The 22505-nt window shown below is 38.6% G+C and overlaps 1 protein-coding gene across 1 annotated transcript in view; it reads left to right on the forward strand.

Annotated features, from left to right (window-relative positions):
• The window catches only part of BEND2 (BEN domain containing 2), a 171173-nt gene extending 162687 nt beyond the window's left edge, over positions 1-8486 (forward strand). Inside the window, exons 14-15 of the mRNA XM_060137380.1 lie at positions 3019-3222; positions 8290-8486. Of these exons, the coding sequence (XP_059993363.1) occupies positions 3019-3222; positions 8290-8486 (401 nt within the window). The remainder of the gene's footprint in view (positions 1-3018; positions 3223-8289) is intronic.
• Positions 8487-22505: the final 14019 nt, after the last annotated feature.

The following is a 22505-nucleotide window of genomic DNA, read 5'->3' on the forward strand; positions in this document are numbered from 1 at the left end:
GAAACAGACTCTGTTCGGGCTTTCCTGGTGGCGCAGTGGTTGAGAGTCCGCCTGCCGATGCAGGGGACACGGGTTCGTGCCCCGGTCCGGGAAGATCCCACATGCCGCGGAGCGGCTGGGCCCGTGAGCCATGGCCGCTGAGTCTGCACGTCCGGAGCCTGTGCTCCGCAACAGGAGAGGCCACAACAGTGAGAGGCCCGCGTACTGCAAAAAAAAAAAAAAAAAGAAACAGACTCTGTTCAAATTAAACCACCACAACAAAAATCACTGGATGATCCTAGATTAAAAGAAGCAAAGAACAAACAGCCACAGGCAGGAGCCAGAGCAGCCCTGAGACCGTGGCATCTGGGGTCCATTGAAGTCTCTGAGGCTCTGTGTCTGTAGCTTCCATGATTTTTAGGTTATAGTTTTCTCTTGTCACTGTTCTGATTCCCAGGAGAAGGAATCCAGTTTGGGGAGCTTGGGTCACAGGTCTCTGACCCTGACTCAGCTAGAATCAGGGGACAGGGCAACTTAGCAAATTGTGAGCCAGGCAGCCCCCACAATTTGTGTGTAGTCTATTATGCCATTTTATTGAAAAACTGGAAAATATTTAGGAGGGAAGAAGAGTTTCCACAATCAAGATACCTTAAAAAACTATTGTGGGGACTTCCCTGGTGGTCCAGTGGGTACGACTCTGTGCTCCCAATGCAGGGGGCTCGGGTTCAATCCCTGGTTGGGGAGAGTTTGCATGCTGCAATGAAGATTTCACGTGCTGCAACTAAGACCCGGCACAACATAAATAAATAAATATTTTAAAAAACCCCAACACCTCAGTGGGGTAAAAAAACCTATTGTGGACATTTTAATTTTCTTCCAGTTTTTTTTCTTATGAACCTTTTAAAGAATTATGGTCTCCGTATAATTACTCTTCTTTTTAACACGTTTTTCCTTAAGAATCTCCAATCTTCACAATCATTGCATTTAACAGGCATATAACATTCCACTGAGTAAGTAAAACGTAATTTATTTAACTACCTCCCTCTTTTTGTTATTGTTGTTATGTTGGTTTTTTTGTTGTTTTTGTTTTTCATTTGTTTGAGGATTTTTTTGGAGAGGATTATCAATCATGCAAATCATGCCGTGAAAAAAAGAATTGTACGTATTTTGGATTCTTTTTTTTTAACATCTTTATTGGGGTATAATTGCTTTACAATGGTGTGTTAGTTTCTGCTTTACAACAGAGTGAATCAGTTATACATACACATATGTTCCCATATCTCCTCCCTCTTGCATCTCCCTCCCTCCCACCCTCCCTATCCCACCCCTCCAGGCGGTCACAAAGCACCGAGTTGATCTCCCTGTGCTATGTGGCTGCTTCCCACTAGGTATCTATTTTACGTTTGGTAGTGTATGTATGTCCATGCCACTCTCTCACTTTGTCACAGCTTACCCTTCCCCCTCACCATATCCTCAAGTCCATTCTCTAGTAGGTCTGTGTCTTTATTCCTGTCTTACTCCTAGGTTCTTCATGACATTTTTTTCCTTAAATTCCATACATATGTGTTAGCATACGGTATTTGTCTTTCTCTTCCTGACTTACTTCACTCTGTATGACAGACTCTAGGTCTATCCACCTCATTACAAATAGCTCAATTTCGTTTCTTTTTATGGCTGAGTAATATTCCATTGTATATATGTGCCACATCTTCTTTATCCATTCATCCGATGATGGACACTTAGGTTGTTTCCATCTCCGGGCTATTATAAATAGAGCTGCAATGAACATTTTGGTACATGACTCTTTGTGAATTATGGTTTTCTCAGGGTATATGCCCAGTAGTGGGATTGCTGGGTCATATGGTAGTTCTATTTGTAGCTTTTTAAGGAACCTCCATACTGTTCTCCATTGTGGCTGTATCAATTTACATTCCCACCAACAGTGTAGGAAGGTTCCCTTTTCTCCACACCCTCTCCAGCATTTATTGTTTCTAGATTTTTTGTTGATGGCCATTCTGACTGGTGTGAGATGATATCTCATTGTAGTTTTGATTTGCATTTCTCTAATGATTAATGATGTTGAGCATTCTTTCATGTGTTTGTTGGCAGTCTGTATATCTTCTTTGGAGAAATTCGACTTACCAGGTTAAAGAGTATTTACCTTTTTTTCTGACTCTTGATAAATACTGCTAGATGAATCTTATAGATGTTAAGTCTTTGGACCCACTGAGTGAATTTTTAAAATAATTTAATCTCTCTTGCTAAATGTTGGATCTGGGTGATTCAACAATTTATACTCTTGCCCATTAAATGATGGATCTTCCAAGATGAAAAATATGTTTATTAACTTGTAAGAATCATATCATATTTGTCTAATATATTTTCTTACATAAGTCTTTGTTATATGTACAATATAATATTTTTTAAGTATGGTTAATTTGAATCACTATGGACTGAAGAGAGATGGTGATGATTAGGCTGTAGAGTTGAGAAATAAAAACAGGCTTAAAATTTATTTTTCAGTTCAAGTAAGTTATCTAAAATATGATATTTTAAGATGAGTTTGTTGATTTTTAAATGATGAGTTTAATACCAAATAAAAAACCTACATTTTAAAAACTATAAATATTTTAGTAAGAATCATGGTTTTTAATTTTGAAAAAGCCTTTTCTATAAGTAGGAAAACAATTCATTAAAACTACTTAGAGTTTTTGATACAATAAAAATTAGTTTTAAGAAAGCTACTTAGAATTTGTTACCAAATGTAATGTTAAAACTGATTGTATCCTAAAAGGTAGCAGAATACTGAATTGTCCTCTTGAACAATCAGAGCATGTGTAATTACATCAGAAGTGATTCCTGTCTCATTTCTCATGCTGTCTCGTGATACACTAAAAACTTAAAGCTTTAATTTTTTTAACCTCTCAAATTCTTGAGCCTAAAAATTCAGAAAAGTCAACTTTTCTGTTACAGCCTTTTAAAAACTTGAACCTAACATTTGCCATGAAAATTGACATCTTCTTTCTCTTTTGCTTCTAGAATATCTTGGAAATCCGTGTAGAAATATACAGATGCCAAAATCAGTTCTGAATATAGCAAAAGAAAAGTCTCTCCCAGAGCTGTCAGCCAGATACCTTATTTGCAACCTGTTCACAGAGGAAGTCCTGATAAAAAGTAATGTCTATGGCAGTCTGGGGCGTGGCACGTGCGCCCTTAACGCCAATAAGATTAACGCTCTCCGAGGTATGTTACATGTTGAGTATGTGAGAATAAATGGAAGCAAAGTGTGTTAGAGAAGGACAGAAAGAAAACTTCATTCAGTTTATGTGTATTTTGAAGAGAGGGAGATCTTTTACTAATTCCGTCATTTGGGTATAACAGCAGCAGGTTCATGAATGTGTTTCTTTTCGCATTTGGGTTCTCAGAGCTAATTGCTCTGTCTTGAGCAGCTTTATTAGAACAGGAAAGGCATTATTGACTGTGGCTTTTGGTATGAATTGCCAGATGTATGGAAACTCAAACACCTTCGTTTCAAGGTCGAAGCTGCTGGGCTTTGTCAATTTGCAGAAGTGTCAACAATAGCACAGCAGGTTTAATTTGCTAGTTTTTCCTTGTGCACACGAGCATAGTGTAGTCTTTATTTACGACGTAAATAGATGAAATAATAAAGCTTCCAGAAGCAATTCTGTGAAATTTTAAATTTAGACCAAGCAGGAAGCAGAATATTCCTTACTTGTGTCACTGGTACCCAGTAAAGATATAGTTCTGAGCCCCGGCCCAATCTCAGTTGGCAGGTTCCTCCCTTCATATCACACGTTTCACATCCATCAGATTTGAAGAACACTTGTGTTTCACACTAAACTAAAGAAATCTGGCTCATAGCACCTTTCATAAGCATTTGCTATCATCTAATCCAAATGGTTTCCATTTTTTTTTACCTGCAACCCATAGTAAGAAATATATTTTACATTGTGACTGAGTATGTGTGTGATTTTTAAAAAACTGAAGCAAAAATTTCACAAACAGTTCTTACTCTTCCTATGAGAATTACATTCCAATGTTTTCTATTACTTTTTTTTAAGTGCTGCTATCACTAATTTCATGACCTAGTAATTGGTCATAATTTGCAACTTGAACATCACTGAACTAACCCACCATGCAAAAAACCACAACTCAATTCCTCTTACCTTATAGTAAGAAAAGAACACAGAGTTTGTAACCAGTTTAGAAATGAAGGTGTTTATAGAAGAAATAATGTCTTTCTAATTTAAAAAAAATTTTTTAAATAAGAGGTAGAAGGTGACTTTTAGAGTTCTTTAATGTCTGGAATAGATTAGTTCCTTAAAAGTGGACTAAAAATATTATTCTGTGTATTTTGTTTTGTTTTATCCCTTAATGAATTATATTACAAATCAAGAAGATGTCTTTTGTAGTGAAAAATATTCAGCATGAGTTTGACATACTATCCACTTAGGGCATATTTTAACAAATTTCCCATAAGACTCAAAGTTCTACTCCTTTGTAGAAGGGCAGCCATGTAAGTCATTTCAGCAGAGAGAATACAGTAGAATCATCATTGTCCTGGGGGGCAGAGCCAGGCCCAGGGAGGAGAAGCTGACAAGAAAGCATATTTTACTTTAATATGAGGACACGATGAATCTGGAGAATGAAAAGGCTCAGAGTAACTGCTGAATGACCAGAGATGTGAGGAGATTCCTGCACTAGTAAGAGAACTAGGCTTTATGGGCTCTAACATAACATCTTTAGAAGTATTGGTTCAGTATCAACTATTTAAAACATACAGAAATATATAGAAAATAATATAGTAATAAATTAACATCTGTCTACCCAGTATAGATATATTTTGCTTTTTGTGCTCTAGGTTTTTTAAAATAATAAATCATTACTGATAACATTAAAACTCCATCCCATCATCTGTTTCCCCTGTCTTTCTCCCCAAAAGTAATCACAGTCTTGGAGGTGGATATATCATTCCCATGCATATTTTATACTTTTGCTACCTCTGTTGATATGTAATATTGTTTTGTAGTTGTTTTAATGTACATAAATGGGAATATATAGTACATATCCTTTTTAAATTTTTTTATCACCCAACGTTATGCTTTTGAGATCTAACTCATGTATTTTAACTGCTGATTGCTGATCGGTATCAGCAGTTGGTAAACCAGATTATGCTTCTATTCTCATATCACTTCTTATCCTAAGATTTTATTATTTTGGGGGAACTCTTCTGGAAATTAATAGGCAAAGGGAAATATGTCCAGTAGCCAAAGGTATTGATTTCACCTAAGAAACTGTTACGTGATGCTCTCCGAGAGTTCAGTTATCACTTAAGGTCTCTTTAAAGAATGGTCCATATGGAGAAAGTTAGAAGGCTGCAGATTTGCAATCAGCAAACAACCCTTACTCCTGCCCCGTCCCGTCCATTTCTGAGCATAACAGAACTGTAAAGTCTTAGCAATAGGGAGTACATTAGGTCCTCTAATACAGCTTCTCACCCAGAGCAGGAGTTCCCGTCTCAGCTTTGGCATATAGTTGCCTCCCCTTGGTTTGAACACTTCTGTTGATGGCAGTCCACTACATTTTAAAAGGGTTCTAATTCATGAGAAAGTTCTTCTTCCAAATGACTCAAAATTTACCTCCCTGCGAGTAATGCACATTTGTCCTACTTATTCCTTCTAGAGCTAAATTGGGTGGATCTAATCACTTTTCACATGATAGGCCTTCAAGTATTTAAAGACAGCTATCACTTCCTGCTGTATGCATTAGGAGAGAATAGATATACCCTCTCCTCCCACTTTCAAGTTCAGAACCAAGTGAGTGACAGCCACTAGAATCTGGCAGGTGGAGATTAAAATATCAGCTTTATTTTTGAATCATACATGCCCAGTTCTTCTAAACGTTCCCATTTAGAGATCCCTCTACATGGAAGTGTGAGGATTAGAGACTAAGTGTTTGAGGATTGGAGAATAAGTGTTTGAGGATTGGAGAATAAGTGTTATTCCTAGCTTTTCCCCACAAAGTCTTAAACTTTTACAGTTAAATATCTCCATTTTGTTCAGTAATTCCTCATATAAATATTGTCCTAATCTTTCATGATCTCGTTCAGTGACTAACTTCATATGTGCTCAAGCTAACCCAGAATGCAATAGTACTATTACCTACAAGGCTGTCAGTGCAGCCTAAATGGCACTTGCCATTTAAAAATGTATGGTTATCTAAACCCCTAGATCTGTTTTTCTATATACTGACATTTATCCAATACTTTTTATTTTATTTTATTAATTTTTTTAAATGAAAGATTCTTTAAAGTCTATAGTGCTTTACTATCCAGTACTTCTATTGTTAGTATTTAGGCTGTTCCTGTTTATACTGTTAGTATTTTTTTAATGTAAATGTAGGATTTTATATTTATTCCTCCTGCATTTTATCCTGTTAGTGTAGAGCAGCATTCCCCAAACTATGTTTCTTAAAGACAGCTGAATATTAATAGGTTCTTCCTGAATAAAGTGCTTTTTAGTCAAATGGCTAGGAAAGATCTTGATCTGGCACCCCAAGGGCCTCAGTCCATAGATCTGCTTCATTTGACTCTGTTTTAAAACATGTTTTGAATGCCTTTAGCTGTCCAGCCTGCCTAGATCTCCATGGTCTTGACCCTCTGTTGCCTTATGTGTTGCCACCTCCCTTATTTATGTGCCTCACCAAATCTGCATCTGTCACCTTTGATTCAGCACGTCTCTCATTTTTAAAATAATTAATTAATTGATTTTTGGCTGCGTTGGGCCTTCGCTGCCGCACGTGGGCTTTCTCTAGTTGTGGTGAGCGGGGGCTGCTCTCCGTTGTGGTGCACAGGCTTCTCATCGTGGGGGCTTCTCATTACAGTGGCTTCCCTTGTTGCGGAGCTCTGGCTCTAGGCGTGCGAGCTTCAGTAGTTGTGGCGTGTGGGCTCAGTAGCTTTGGCTCGCGGGCTCTAGAGCGCAGGCTCAGTAGTTGTGGCGCATGTGCTTAGTTGCTCCACGCCATGTGGGATCTTCCCAGACCAGGGCTCAAACCCATGTCCCCTGCGTTGGCAGGCAGATTCTTAACCACTGCACCACCAGGGAAGTCCCCAGCGTATCTCTTTACTGTGGGATTTTTCAGTGGAGACTAACTCTGGAGTTAAGCATTTCTTATTTGAACAACCAGAATCTTTCCCCCCCAAGAAACTTCTTTTATGACTAGTGTTTCAGAGAATACATTTTAGGAAACACCAACCAATTTAGGTTCCTTGTTGCAGTCTATTGAAAGCTTTGCACGTACTTGTCTTCCAGTCTGTTAGTTACCTGTCCCAGCTTTGCTGTCATTGGGAGATGGGGCAAGCCTGTTTTCCATAACTTCTTTTTTGTTAATAAAAATGCACAGCAGGATAGAGCTTGATACTGAATCCAGTGACATATGACTAAAAGCCTCCTTCCAGGCTACCACTGATCTATTAGACCTTTGAGTATGAAAGCTTTTTAACTTTGTCACATGACTTGCTAAAATTTAGATATATGCTCAGTTTATGGCATTGTCCTGATTTTCTAGCCAATTAATCCTATCAAAAAACAAATGACATTAATGTAGCCAACTAATGCTGGCCTGTAGTGATTGCCAGATCCTTTTCTAAGAGCTCAAAAGTACTTAGGAAATTACCTAAGAAAGTATCCAAGAGTAGCTCTGCTCTTCTAGTTAGCACCCTCTTCCCCACCTTTCCCTTTGTCCTCCCACTTTCTCTGAGTGCTCCTTGAGCTATGTTGCTCTGTTATAGAAGTTTTCATTTAACTGCAAGATCTAAAGACTCTCATTCCTTTTGTCTGAGATAAACCAAGCAGTGCCAAAAAATTTAGCAGTTATAGCTTTTTGCCTCTAAAAGTATGAAAGACACTGCAGCCTCTAGGGTACTAGAACCTTATTAGCATGTCTCTATTTGATATGATGAATAACATACTAGATGCGTGTTTAATAAATTTAAGAATAAGAAAAGTTTATGTTGGGTACTAAAGAGAGCAGACCTTGCTACATAACCAGATCATGGGGTATTTTGGTATTTTTTGTGTGCTTTAAGAATGGTGCTATTTCATATTACTATCCTTTCTGATGAAAAGATTTGTTCAGCTAATTTAATAATAGCTATAGTCCATGTGTTTTAATTAATTAAAGTCTTAATGACCCTTTCACAGACATAGCAATAGTACTAAGGTTGAATAAATTCATTTCTCTGAGAAGTGATTTCTAATTAACTGTTATATTTTTGGACTTTACCACCAGAGTTTCTCCAAGACATCTACCCGACTTGTGATCTATCAGAAACTGGATGTGACTGGAAATTCTGTGTGACAGCTATCAATAGTTGTATTTGTAGTCTTAGATATGACCACAAGAAGTCCACATCCAAATCACAGCCGCTTCCAGAAACGACTCCTTCGACAGAGTCAGAGCCAAGAGATACTGGCTTAGCTGACTGAAGTACTTGAATGTCAGTCATCCAACTTTTTTTTTCACTATTGTACCATCCTTTAAGTTTCTCAAGTTATTAATTCAAAAATTAGCCTGATGTAGTGGCATTGTAGTTCAGCATTCACACCTAAAGAAATAACCTATGTTCTTTGTTTGCCCACAAGGGAGGCACAATTGCATTATGAAGACGTGTAACGTTTCATCTCATGAATAAAGTGATGGGCAATATTGCAGTAAGAACCTCTGAAAAAAGGAATGGTTGTAAACTCCTAAAGATCATTTTTATTGCTGTTTTAATGTAGAATAGGAATAGTACATTTAGCTGTTAATGACAGATGAAATCTGAGTGTCAGTGATACAGATACAGGTAGTGATGTAGAGAGCCACAGTTGGATAGGCAAATCATAATTCCAAGCATAGGAACTTGCAGGTAATAGACACTCAATATGTCAAGTGAATCTGCAGTGCAGAGCTTAGGTTAAGCTACACTGATTCAGAAGGGTGGTATGGTTTACATATAACCAAAACATGCGTGCTGGCTTTCTTTTTTTTTTTTATTAACATCTTTATTGTAGTATACTTGCTTTGCAATTTAGTTTCTGCTTTATAAAAAAGTGAATCAGCTATACGTATACATATATCCCCATATCTCTTCCCTCTTGCGTCTCCCTCCCTCCCACCCTCCCTATCCCACCCCTCTAGGTGGTCACAAAGCACCCAGCTGATCTCCCTGTGCTATGCGGCTGCTTCCCACTAGCTCTCAGTTTTACATTTGGTACTGTATATATGTCCATGCCACCTGGCTTTCTTATACATCCATCAGTAGGGGATTCATAGGATTGACATAATATTGTTTAACATAAGCTTTCCAGAGATGAGACCTATGTTCTTTTGATCTACTTCTGATAAGAACAGAATTCTTTTAATTAACTCCTGATAATATTTTATCACCGAAGTTTGCTAAGAGTCAACATAGAAAATCATATTAGCAGACTTTCTGGTTCCATTGAAGTAATTTAAATTTAAGAATATATCCATCATCAAAAAATCTAGAAACAATAAATGCTGGAGAGGGTGTGGAGAAAAGGGAACAGTCTTGCACTGCTGGTGGGAATGTGAATTGGTTCAGCCACTATGGAGAACAGTATGGAAGTTCCTTAAAAAACTACAAATAGAACTACCATGTGACCCAGCAATCCCACTACTGGGCATATACCCTGAGAAAACCATAATTCACAAAGAGTCATGTACCAAAATGTTCATTGCAGCTCTATTTATAATAGCCCGGAGATGGAAACAACCTAAGTGTCCATCATCGGATGAATGGATAAAGAAGATGTGGCACATATATACAATGGAATATTACTCAGCCATAAAAAGAAACGAAATTGAGCTATTTGTAATGAGGTGGATAGACCTAGAATCTGTCATACAGAGTGAAGTAAGTCAGGAAGAGAAAGACAAATACCGTATGCTAACACATATGTATGGAATTTAAGGAAAAAAATGTCATGAAGAACCTTGGGGTAAGACAGGAATAAAGACACAGACCTACTAGAGAACGGGCTTGAGTATATGGGAAGGGGGAAGGGTGAGCTGTGACAAAGCGAGAGAGAGGCATGGACATATATACACTACCAAACGTAAGGTAGATAGCTAGTGGGAAGCAGCCGCATAGCACAGGGAGATCAGCTCGGTGCTTTGTGACCGCCTGGAGGGGTGGGATAGGGAGGGTGGGAGGGAGGGAGATGCAAGAGGGAAGAGATATGGGAACATATGTATATGTATAACTGATTCACTTTGTTATAAAGCAGAAACCAACACACCACTGTAAAGCAATTATACTCCAATAAAGATGTTAAAAAAAAAAAAAGACACATGCCCCCCAGTGTTCATTGCAGCACTATTTACAATAGCCAGGTCATGGAAGCAAGCTAAATGCCCATTGATAGACAAACGGATAAAGAAGATGTGGTGCATATATACAATGGAATATTACTCAGCCATAAAAAGGAACAAGATTGGGTCATTTGTTGAGACGTGGTTGGATCTAGAGACTGTCATACAGAGTGAAGTAAGTCAGAAAGAGAAAAACAAATATCATATATTAACGCATATATATGGAACCTAGAAAAATGGTACAGATGAACCTGTTTGCAGGTGAGAAATTGAGACACAGATGTAGAGAACAAACATAAGGACACCAAGCCAGGAAAGCAGCAGTGGGTGGGGTGGGGGTGGGGGTGCGATGAATTGGGCAATTGGGATTGACATGTATACACTGATATGTATAAAATTAATGACTAATAACCTGCTGTATAAAGAAAAAAAATTAAAAGAATATATCACTATGAATATAAAGAATCTGACAAGATTTAGATGCTAACTTTTTTTTTGGTTTCTGAAATGTCTGCATAAAGGTTTTAATATGTTTACTGTGTTTTATGATTAATTCTAGTTGAAATGCATACAAGTTTAAATTTTACAAAGTTTAAATGAAAAAAAATTTTATCAGGAATTCAATTAGAAAAAAATGATCTTAAAGGATATTGGTGGGATTACTGTAGAATTAAAAAGTCATTCCATTTTGCTCATAAATATAATTTTTTTTTTTTAATACTCAGGGTGCAATCCACTGGCTCCCCAGCCTGGCCACTCCTGCCTCCCCTGCCTACTGTCACATCTGAATCCTCACACTGAATGGCACTTCCTCCATGAAGGCTTCCTGCTTACTCCCTTCCTAGGAATTTTTTTTTTTATTGAAGTGTAGTTGATTTACAGTGTTGTGTTAGATTCTAGTGTACGGCAAAATGATTCAGTTATACATACATATGTATTCTTTTTCAGATTCTTTTCCATTATAGGTTATCACAAGATATTCCCTGTGCTGTACAGTAAATCCTTGTTGTTTACTAGGATTTTATTTTTAACTTAAGCACTTTATTTTAAAGTTCTTGAATGTTTCAGCCATAGGAAATATTATATAATTTCATTTTTTGATCATTTGTGTTTAAGAAACATTTTGTCAGTTACAATGCCATCTTTCAACCTGTTGAACAGTCCTCAGTTACATCTGTTTTATAGTGTTCCTTGTTCAAAGAGCAAATTTTCTCCTTGTAAGAGTTCAATCTTTAGTTATGTCCATTTGCTTGTGACCCATGGCTTTGTCTTAGATAATAGACATTAATTAAATTCTGTTTTTTAATAAGGCAAAGAAGAAATTCAACAGAAAGTAATAAGTAGGTCAAACAGGATAGTTTGTGTGAAGTCTTGTTATTTTTGTGACTTGTGAGATAGTTTAAGATGGTTTTATGTGATCAGTTGGTAGAATAGATACATATTTTCATATGATATATCTTTTGAAAATTAAATTCAACTTTGAGTATTTTAGTGAAGTATAATATAGTTTTATAAAGATATAATTTTAAGAGTCTGTTCTTCAAATAAATAATTTGCTATTAGTTGCCTTTAGTTTAATAAAACTATACTATTTCTATGCATATCTTTATATGTTTAGGCTATGCCTACAGTGGTCTTAAGAAGTAGATAACTGAAGCCAAAAAGTCTTCCAGACTTTTAACTTCAGATTAATTCATCTAAATTAGTCTTTGGCTTCACCATTCAGTTTCACAAAATATTTTACAAACTAGTAGTAATAGAGTTAATATAGAAAAGTAAATTTATATCCTAGGCAAGATTAAATTTCAAATTGTATATGCAGATTTCAAATTTGATTTGTATTTTATGGTATCTGAAAGATTCCCTGGATTAGAAGCAAAAATTACAAAAACAAAAACTTCATATTTACAGAAGTTTTTCAAGATTTATATGATTAACTTTATTATGGTGGTTGCTTATATGTTATTTGACCAGCCCTGTCCAATAGAACTTTCCATTATGTTGGTAATATTCTATAATTTTACATTGTCCAATATGGTAATAGCTAGCCACGTGTGGCTTTTGAGCACTTGAGATGTGGCTAATTAGATGGAGGAATTAGATTTTAAATTATAGCTCATTTTAGCTAATTAAAATTTAAAGTCACATGTGAATAGTGGCTACTATACTGCATAGCACAGTTTAGAATGCACTTTATTTTTTTTTTAAGTGTTTAAAACCGTCCCCACAGTTTGAGTCACAGTAATATACACATAACTTCTTTAAAATCACACTGAGCAAAATAAGTTTCATAAAGGTGTTTCAGATCTTATTTAAACTAAATTAGACCTTTTCTATCTACAACATTTCACAGGTCAGTTTTGTTATTGTATCAGTCCAACGTTAAAGACTTTAAATGTCTGCTCATAAGACTTGTTTTTGATAAATGTATCATTAATATATTTTGTTTTCCAAATAAATACAATGAATAAACATTTAAAATATTCTTAATACAGACGCTTGTTTTTTTAATGTAGTAATTTTATAGAACTTTTACTAATGTCATCTATAGTGTTTTTAATTTAATGATAACATTTTCCAGCCAGTTTCATAAATGTGGCACAGTGAGAATGTTTGGTTTCTTGCTTGATAAGCAAAACAGAAGTAGTTTAACCCAGTAATGATAATTGTGGATATAATTGAAAGGATGTTGAAAACTTCGGAAGTGTTTTGTCCTTCGTGGGTAAAACATAAGTGTTACTAAAGCATATTATTTTATACTTTAATATTTATTTAAATATATGCCAGTATTTTAATTTTGGTCATCAAGGCTTCGATGTTCAGCTCTGGTTTTCGCCTTTCTTTATAGCCCATATCCACATCGAGTAAAGTATTATCTTTGCAGCATTCTGCAACAGTAGCAGTCTAACCACATTCATTCTTGTGTAGGACTAAAAAGCACTTGTCACTCCTTCCTTCACCCTAACTTATTTTAATACGTTAAATGTGCAATGAATTTTTTCACCATGATAAAAAAAATCTGCTCATCCACTTTGAGATGGAATAATTGGTAATCTCAAATAATTAGCAAAATTAATCTGAAAGATTGACGGATGACAGGTTTAAATCTCAGGACACCAACACAGGTGGGCAAGAAACATTATTTTTCTATAACAACTTAATTTCTATTTTGGTTACACAGCTTTCAGGTAATCTTTCCAGCCCCTTTGGGCCAATCGCCCCGCCCCGCCCCACCCTCGGGAGTCACAGTGGGCAGGGCTCTGTTTTAGCTCACTTGCCTTAGCAGGACCGGGTTGGGTAACGCCAGGCTTTCCAAGCAGGGTGGGCCGGCAACTACTCTCAGCCTCGGCTCTGAATTAATTCCCCCCACTTGGGCGGTAGCACGTGAACCGTCCACGCGATTCCGGCTTTTCTCGGGAGGCTGTCAGCCCCGCCCACCCACCTCTCAGCTCCCGCGCTGTTGGCTGCGCAGCTTCCAGGTGTCCGCTCTTCTGGTGAGACGGGGTCGGGAGACGGTCTCCTCAGCTCCTTGCCTGGGTGGGCAAGTCAGGCTCTAGGGCCAGCAGAAATCCTCGTTTAAGGGTCCCACCGAGTTCCCCGGTCAGAGTGCGGCAGCTGAGCAGGGCGGCTGCTTGGGACTACTGCTCGGGCGCTACAGGTACGAACTCAGCCCAGGTCCAAGTGCTGGTTGTTGCCAGTCCCTCGGCCCCTTCTCGGTCACAGGCAGGTTCCCACCGGGCAAGCCCTGTGGGGCGAGACTGGAGTAGGGGCTCCCACACAGTGACCCACAGTGCTGGGCGAGCTGGCTTCTCCCCCCAAGCCCGCCCTTTTCGCACTGGAGGACCCGGAGGCTCAGGGGAGACGACCGTGTGGGGCTGCGCTGGCCTGGGGGAGGGGCAGTGTGGTGTGTGTAGCCGCTTCTCTGACCTTTCTATGCCGTCTGTCTTGGTCTCTGCTGTGCAGAGGGTGCTTCCGCCTCACCCTTCACCCCCGCGTTCTAGGCTGCTCTCAGTGGTGTCCGGTTAACCAATGGTCGTTGGTTGTTCCTGAGAGGGTGAGCGAAGTCGGAGTGACGTGTGACGCCAACTTGGTGACGTCACCCTTAGTCTCCGATTTCAGCCTCCACGTGCTGGAGTGGAAACAGCCTTAGTCACACAAGGCTTGTGAGTTTCCCAGAACTACAAGGAGAGAACCGAGGACGTGAACGGAGATAGGTTTGGGAGAATACCAGCTGGCAGGAGTTTTCATCAGAATTGCTCCTATGTTGTAGGGGGTCTTACACAGTGCCAGGGCTGGGGGGAGGGTTTCAGAATCAGTTTCTGGTCATTTTTCTTAGCCATCAGCTGAGATAGTTATTTGTCCCATCTGCTCCTTAGTCGTTGGCTCAGAACCATCCTCATTTCTGTCCACAAGACCCGTCAGATGGAGCAGCTCTTATCTCTGCTCCTTCCAGGTTCCCCTGGAGCTCATGGGAATTGTTTTGTTGCCGCTTCATTATTTTGCATCACGGGAAACGGGTTTTACCCAGTTTTCCATATATTTCTGTTACCGAATTAGGTCGTCTGGACCCCCACTTGGGCCCTAGCCCGGCCAAGGCCCCCCTGCCTCAGGGAGAAGGTTCTTTTTCTGTTCAGGTTCTGACAGCCAAAAACTAAACCCAAGCTGAGATCGAAGCTGAGGGCAATTATGCTTGAGGGCAAACATAATTGAGTGGCCTGAGGATGGAGAAGCGGGAACTTAGGTCGCCAATCAACTTCTCACCTGGGTGATGGTTAAGGCAAGATTTTAAGGGCAAGGTTAATGAGAGGGAGTCATATACATTGATTTTTCTGGGAATAGGTAGGGTTCTTCCTGGAACTGGGGTGCCACCTCTTTTCTGCCCTTGTATGGTCCTTTGGCATTTGGGTCTGAAGCAGGTCAAACCATCATGGTGAGGACAGGCAGAGATCTTAAGATTACAATGAGATGCTAATGAGCTGCAGGGCAACCTTTGTCCCACTTTTGAAGCTGAATAAGTTTCACCAGTTTTCTTGCGGATGGACTCTCTTGTTCTTGTCCTGTGAACACAGCTAGAGGATATGCTTTTCTGCAAGTTTACTTGTTTCTGGGGCAACAGCTTTGGTAACACTTCCATGCAGGACCAGCTACATAATTCTTAGGGCCCAATACAAAATGATGAATTCAATTTTGATACCATTTAAATAGCACGGTTTTAATTTTTAACATTTTATTTTGGGATAATTTTGGATTTACAGAAGAGTTGCAAAAATAGTACAGAGAGTTTCCATACATCCTTCACCCAGCTTCCCCTAATGTTAACAGCTTACGTAAATGTGATACAGTTATCAAAACTCACAAATTAACATTGGTACAATGCTATTAACTCCAGACTTTATTTGTATTTCACCAGGTTTTCCGTTAAAATTCTTTTTTGCTTCCAGGAGTCAATCTAAGATTGACTTTTTTAAAATTTTATTTAATTCTCATGTCTCCTTAGTCTCCTCCCATCTGCGGCAGTTCTCAGTCTTTCTGTTCTTCCTGACCATGACACTTTTGAGGAGTACTGGTCAGTCATTTTGTAGAATGTCCCTCAATTTGAGTTTGTCTGATGTGTTCTCATGATTGGACTGAGGTTTTGCATTCTTGGGAAGAACACCCCAGACATGATGTGCTCTTCTCAGTATCACAGCCTTTTGAATTTTTCAGTGAAACAGCTATAAGAAGGTTCAGTGGTTTTCCCCAAATCATAGAGCTGCTAGTGCCAAAGCCAGGGCTAGACCTCAAGTCTCACTTTTATGCTAGGATTGTTAGTACAAACCTGTAAATCCTTTCATGTATTTTTCAATACTACTGAATTATTCAGCAGTTGCCTTCTAGGATTGTGACTGCAGAGTCCTTGTTTGGCCCCTGCACAATGAAGTAGGGGAAAGGGGAGACTGGACAATCAATGGACAGAAATCCTACAAGAAAAATGGTACAGTTGACCCTTGAACAACTGGGGGTTAGGGGCTCTGACCCTCTGCAAAGTTAAAAACCCATGTATAATTTATAGTTGGCTCTCTCCGTATACCTGGTTCCTCTGTACATGCAGTTCCTCCAAATCTGAGGTATCGTATCTGCGGATTCAACCAACCGTGGATTGTGTAGTACTGTAGTATTTACTATTGGGAAAAATCCACGCATAAGTGGACCCGCACAGCTCAGACTTGGGTTGTTCAAGGGTCAGCTGTACTTTCAAATGCTGGGAAGTTGAACACTTGCTCAGTGTCCCTGCCACTTCATGGACGGCAGGGGTGATGGTCACCACGTAGTGAGCCCCAGCTGTGTGCCAGGTCTCAACTCAGCATCACCACCTCCCCCTTCTAGAATCTCTGCTTTGCAGAAGAGAAGCTGAGAACCACATTTCCCAGAACCCCTGTCTCAGTATAGTTCTGGTTTAGAGTTTGTTGATGAGAGGAACTGGCCTGAAGTTTGAAGGTAGAAGAAAAGAAGCCGTTTTTCTCCACAGCTGGGACATATGGGCAGACTGAGATTTACAGAAGCTTCCTGAAGAACTCATGAGAATTACAAACTTCACCGCTGCAGACGCGTCAGTGTAGGGTTGGGGATTTTCAGAGATTCTTCATCAGCTTCCCAGTAATCTTGTGAGAATTTTCCACCTTGGTGCTTCAAGCTGAGGTCTCCAGTGTCTGTTTCCTTGATCTTTGGTGGCACTGTCTTTGACCTTGTCTTTCCTACCTCTTTTAACAGTCCTGTAAACCACTAATTCCTGAACTTCTTGATGGCAAAGGTTGTGTCATCAGTGCCTAACATAGTAGTCTGGGATTAGTAGGTGCCCAATAAACAAAGGCATTCCCCGTTCACCTTGTCTTACTATGCTTGAAATTCTACCATTAGTTTGATTTCTTTGGTTTGAGCCTAATTTGACCTTTCCCCTTGTTACGGTACAAGTTCTGTCTATTCGTCTTCTGTGCCTTCATGTAGCTGAACTTGTTAAATCCATTCCTCAAAGTTGGTTTGATTTGGAGTGTGAGAGAGCATGAGGACTTCTTAGTCTTGAGACTTCTATGCAGAGATAAATGTGCAGTAAGGGTTGCAGCATCCTCTGTAACAAGATAAAAAATTAGAAACAATGTGTTAAAGAATAATTTTTTAAAAGGTAAAATATGCCTCATGTACAAATATAAAAGGAACACGTTAGAGATTTTATTAACTCATTACTAATGAGGGAAGTCGTTAGATGTCACAACCATTTTAAAGGACAATCCAAAGAACAGACACATTTACAGATTAGAAATATTGAAATTAAAGTGCAAATGAAGAAAAAATTGGCTTTTCCCATAACTGGGGAGGAAAGTCAATTGAATCTTCACCAGACAATTTATTTGCACGTCTATAGATAAGAATTATTTTGCATTGCTATCAGTTATATACAATTTATAGAATGGAAAATCAGAATCAGATAACCAAGAGCAGTGTTCTCTAAACAATGTACAGTTTTCCACTGAAGCAGAAAATTTTCCCTATGAGTGTAAATATCCATTAATAGATAATGGTAACATAAATTAAGAAACTGCTACTACAGTGGGAAAAATGTGCATCCATTAAAAAGAATGTGGCAGATACTAATGTGAAAAGCAAGCCCTAGACTGAAAATATTCACAATACATGTGTCTGATAGAGGACTGGTATCCATTATATGTTAAAAATTCTATAAATTGATAACAAAACGATGAGCAACCCAATTTTAAAATGGGCAAAATTCTTGAATGGGCACTTCATAAAAGAAGATACAGGAATGGCCAATAAGCACGTGAAAAAGTGCTCAATATCACTGGTCATCAGGGAAATGCAAATTAAAATTGTGAGGCGATACCAGCATGCATCCACCAGAATGGCTAACAATGCAAAGGACTGACAATGCAAAGTGCCGGCGAGGATTGGAACAATTGGAACTCCATACACTGTTGGTAGGAGTATAAAATGGTTTAGTCTCTGTGGAAAAATGCTTGGTAGTCTCTAATAAAGTTAAACATACACTACCTATGACCCAACAATTATAAGTATATTCTCAAGAGAAACGAGTGCACATGTCCACAGAAAAGTTTCTGAAAGAATGTTCATAGTAGCTTCATTCACAAGAGCCCCAAACTGAAAACAACCCCAATTGTAGTGGGAATACCACTCAGCAACAAAAACAAAAAAAACGCAAAACTACCGATATGTGCAAAAACATGGATGAATCTCAAAGGTATTATGTGGCATGAAAGAATCCAGACACAGAAGAATAGTTACTATATGAGTCCGTGAATGTGAAGTTTCATAGGAAAACTAATGCTTGGTGTTGGAAGTCTGAGTAGTGGTTACTTCTGTGGGCAGTGGTATTGACTTAAAGGGGTATGAGCGAATCCTTCTGAGGAGGTGGAAATTCTACATATTGATCTGGATGGTGGTCACACGAGGATATACAGTCCTCAAGCTGTACTTATGTGCATTTATTGTATATAAATCATTCCTCAACAAAGTACTATTGAAAAAAAGAATGCAGTCTACATAAACTGATTTAAAATTTGTCCTGACTCACAAAGACATATCTCTTAAGTTCAGACAGCAAGTCACAGAAGAGTAAATGTAATGTAATTCTATTTGCATTATTAAAAACCATTTGTTTTTCCCCATTTACCTCTTTTAGTGAGGGTGTATGTGTATGCGTCTATGTAAGATTTTGTCTGTATAGCTTTGCTTCCAACATTTGTCCTAAGGTTCTTTCCGTCCCTTTTTTTTTTCTAAATAAGAATTTTTTAATTCAATAACTTTATTATACTTTATTTTATTTTTACTGTATCTTCTTTCTTTCTGTCTTTTTTCCTTCTTTCCCTCCTTCCTTCCTTCCTCCCTCCCTCCCTCCCTCCTTTCTTTCCTTCTTGCCTTCTTGCCTTCTTTGCTTCTTTCTTTCTTTCTTCCTTCCTTCCTACCCTCCTTTCCTTCTTTCTTTCCTCATACTTCTACTAATTCCCTCTACTTTTTCTCCCTTTTATCCTGAGCCGTGTGGATGAAAAGCTTTTGGTGCTCCAGCCAGGAGGCAGGGCTCTGCCTCTGAGTAGGAGAGCCAACTTCAGGACACTGATCAACAAGAGACCTCCCAGCTCCACATAATATCAAACGGCGAAAATCTCCCAGAGACCTCCATCTTAACACCAGCACCCAGCTTCACTCAACGACCAGCAAGCCACAGTGCTGGAAAACCTATGCCAAACAACTAGCAAAACAGGAACACAACCCCACCCATTAGCAGAGAGGCTGCCTAAAATCATAATAAGGCCACAGACACCCCCAAACACACCACCAGACGTGAACCTGCCCACTAGAGAGACAAGATCCAGCCTCATCCACCACAACACAGGCACTAGTCCCCTCCACCAGGAAGCCTACACAACCCACTGAACCAACCTTAGCCACTGGAGACAGACATCAAAAACAGGAGGAACTACGAACCTGCAGCCTGCAAAAAGGAGACCCCAAACACAGTAAGATAAGCAAAATGAGAAGACAGAAAAACACACAGCAGATAAAGGAGCAAGATAAAAATGCACCAGACCTAACAAATGAAGAGGAAATAGGCAGTCTACCTGAAAGAGAATTCAGAATAATGATAGTAAGGTTGATCCGAAATCTTGGAGATAGAATGGACAATAGATTGGACAAAATGCAAGAATCAGTTAACAAGGACCTAGAAGAACTAAAGATGAAACAAGCAACGATGAACAACACAATAAATGAAATTAAAAGTACTCTAGATGGGATCAATAGCAGAATAACTGAGGCAGAAGAACGGATAAGTGACCTGGAAGATAAAATAGTGGAAATAACTACTGCAGAGCAGAATAAAGAAAAAAGAATGAAAAGAACTGAGGACAGTCTCAGAGACCTCTGGGACAACATTAAACGCACCAACATTCGAATTATAGGGGTTCCAGAAGAAGAAGAGAAAAAGAAAGGGACTGAGAAAATATTTGAAGAGATTATAGTTGAAAACTTCCCTAATATGGGAAAGGAAATAGTTAATCAAGTCCAGGAAGCACAGAGAGTCCCATACAGGATAAATCCAAGGAGAAATACGCCAAGACACATATTAATCAAACTGTCAAAAATTAAATACAAAGAAAAAATATTAAAAGCAGCAAGGGAAAAACAACAAATAACACACAAGGGAATCCCCATAAGGTTAACAGCTGATCTCTCAGCAGAAACCCTACAAGCCAGAAGGGAGTGGCAGGACATACTGAAAGTGATGAAGGAGAAAAACATGCAGCCAAGACTACTCTACCCAGCAAGGATCTCATTCAGATTTGATGGAGAAATTAAAACCTTTACAGACAAGCAAAAGCTGAGAGAGTTCAGCACCACCAAACCAGCTTTACAACAAATGCTAAAGGATCTTCTCTAGGCAAGAAACACAAGAGAAGGAAAAGACCTATAATAACGAACCCAAAACAATTTAGAAAATGGGAATAGGAACATACATATCGATAATTACCTTAAATGTAAATGGACTAAATGCTCCCACCAAAAGACACAGATTAGCTGAATGGATACAAAAACAAGACCCTTATATATGCTGTCTACAAGAGACCCACTTCAGACCTAGAGACACATACAGACTGAAAGTAAGGGGATGGAAAAAGATATTCCATGCAAATGGAAGCCAAAAGAAAGCTGGAGTAGCAATTCTCATATCAGACAAAATAGACTTTAAAATAAGGACTATTAAAAGAGACAAAGAAGGACACTACATAATGATCAAGGGATCGATCCAAGAAGAAGATATAACAATTGTAAATATTTATGCACCCAACATAGGAGCACCTCAATACATAAGGCAAATACTAACAGCCATAAAAGGGGAAATCGACAGTAACACATTCGTAGTAGGGGACTTAAACACCCCACTTTCACCCATGGACAGATCATCCAAAATGAAAATAAATAAGGAAACACAAGCTTTAAATGATACATTAAACAAGATGGACTTAATTGATATTTATAGGACACTCCATCCAAAAACAACAGAATACACATTTTTCTCAAGTGCTCATGGAACATTCTCCAGGATAGATCATATCTTGGGGCACAAATCAAGCCTTGGTAAATTTAAGAAAATTGAAATTGTATCAAGTATCTTTTCTGACCACAACGCCATGAGACTAGATATCAATTACAGGAAAAGATCTGTAAAAAATACAAACACATGGAGGCTAAACAATACACTACTTAATAATGAAGAGATCACTGAAGAAATCAAAGAGGAAATCAAAAAATACCTAGAAACAAATGACAATGGAGACACAACGACCCAAAACCTGTGGGATGCAGCAAAAGCAGTTCTAAGGGGGAAGTTTATAGCAATACAAGCCCACCTTAAGAAGCAGGAAACATCTCGAATAAACAACCTAACCTTGCACCTCAAGCAATTAGAGAAAGAAGAACAAAAAAACCCCAAAGCTAGCAGAAGGAAAGAAATCATAAAAATCAGATCAGAAATAAATGAAAAAGAAATGAAGGAAACGATAGCAAAGATCAATAAAACTAAAAGCTGGTTCTTTGAGAAGATAAACAAAATAGATAAACCACTAGCCAGACTCATCAAGAAAAAAAAGGAGAAGACTCAAATCAATAGAATTAGAAATGAAAAAGGAGAGGTAACAACTGACACTGCAGAGATAAAAGAGATCATGAGAGATTACTACAAGCAACTCTATGCCAATAAAATGGACAATCTGGAAGAAATGGACAAATTCTTAGAAATGCACAACCTGCCAAGACTGAATCAGGAAGAAATAGAAAATATGAACAGACCAATCACAAGCACTGAAATTGAAACTGTGATTAAAAATCTTCCAACAAAGAAAAGCCCAGGACCAGATGGCTTCACAGGCGAATTCTATCAAACATTTAGAGAAGAGCTAACACCTATCCTTCTCAAGCTCTTCCAAAATATAGCAGAGGGAGGACCACTCCCAAACTCCTTCTACGAGGCCACCATCACCTTGATACCAAAACCAGACAAGGATGTCACAAAGAAAGAAAACTACAGGCCAATATCACTGATGAACATAGATGCAAAAATC

Source organism: Lagenorhynchus albirostris, chromosome X, assembly GCF_949774975.1.
Source record: "Lagenorhynchus albirostris chromosome X, mLagAlb1.1, whole genome shotgun sequence".
Taxonomy (NCBI): Eukaryota; Metazoa; Chordata; class Mammalia; order Artiodactyla; family Delphinidae; genus Lagenorhynchus; species Lagenorhynchus albirostris.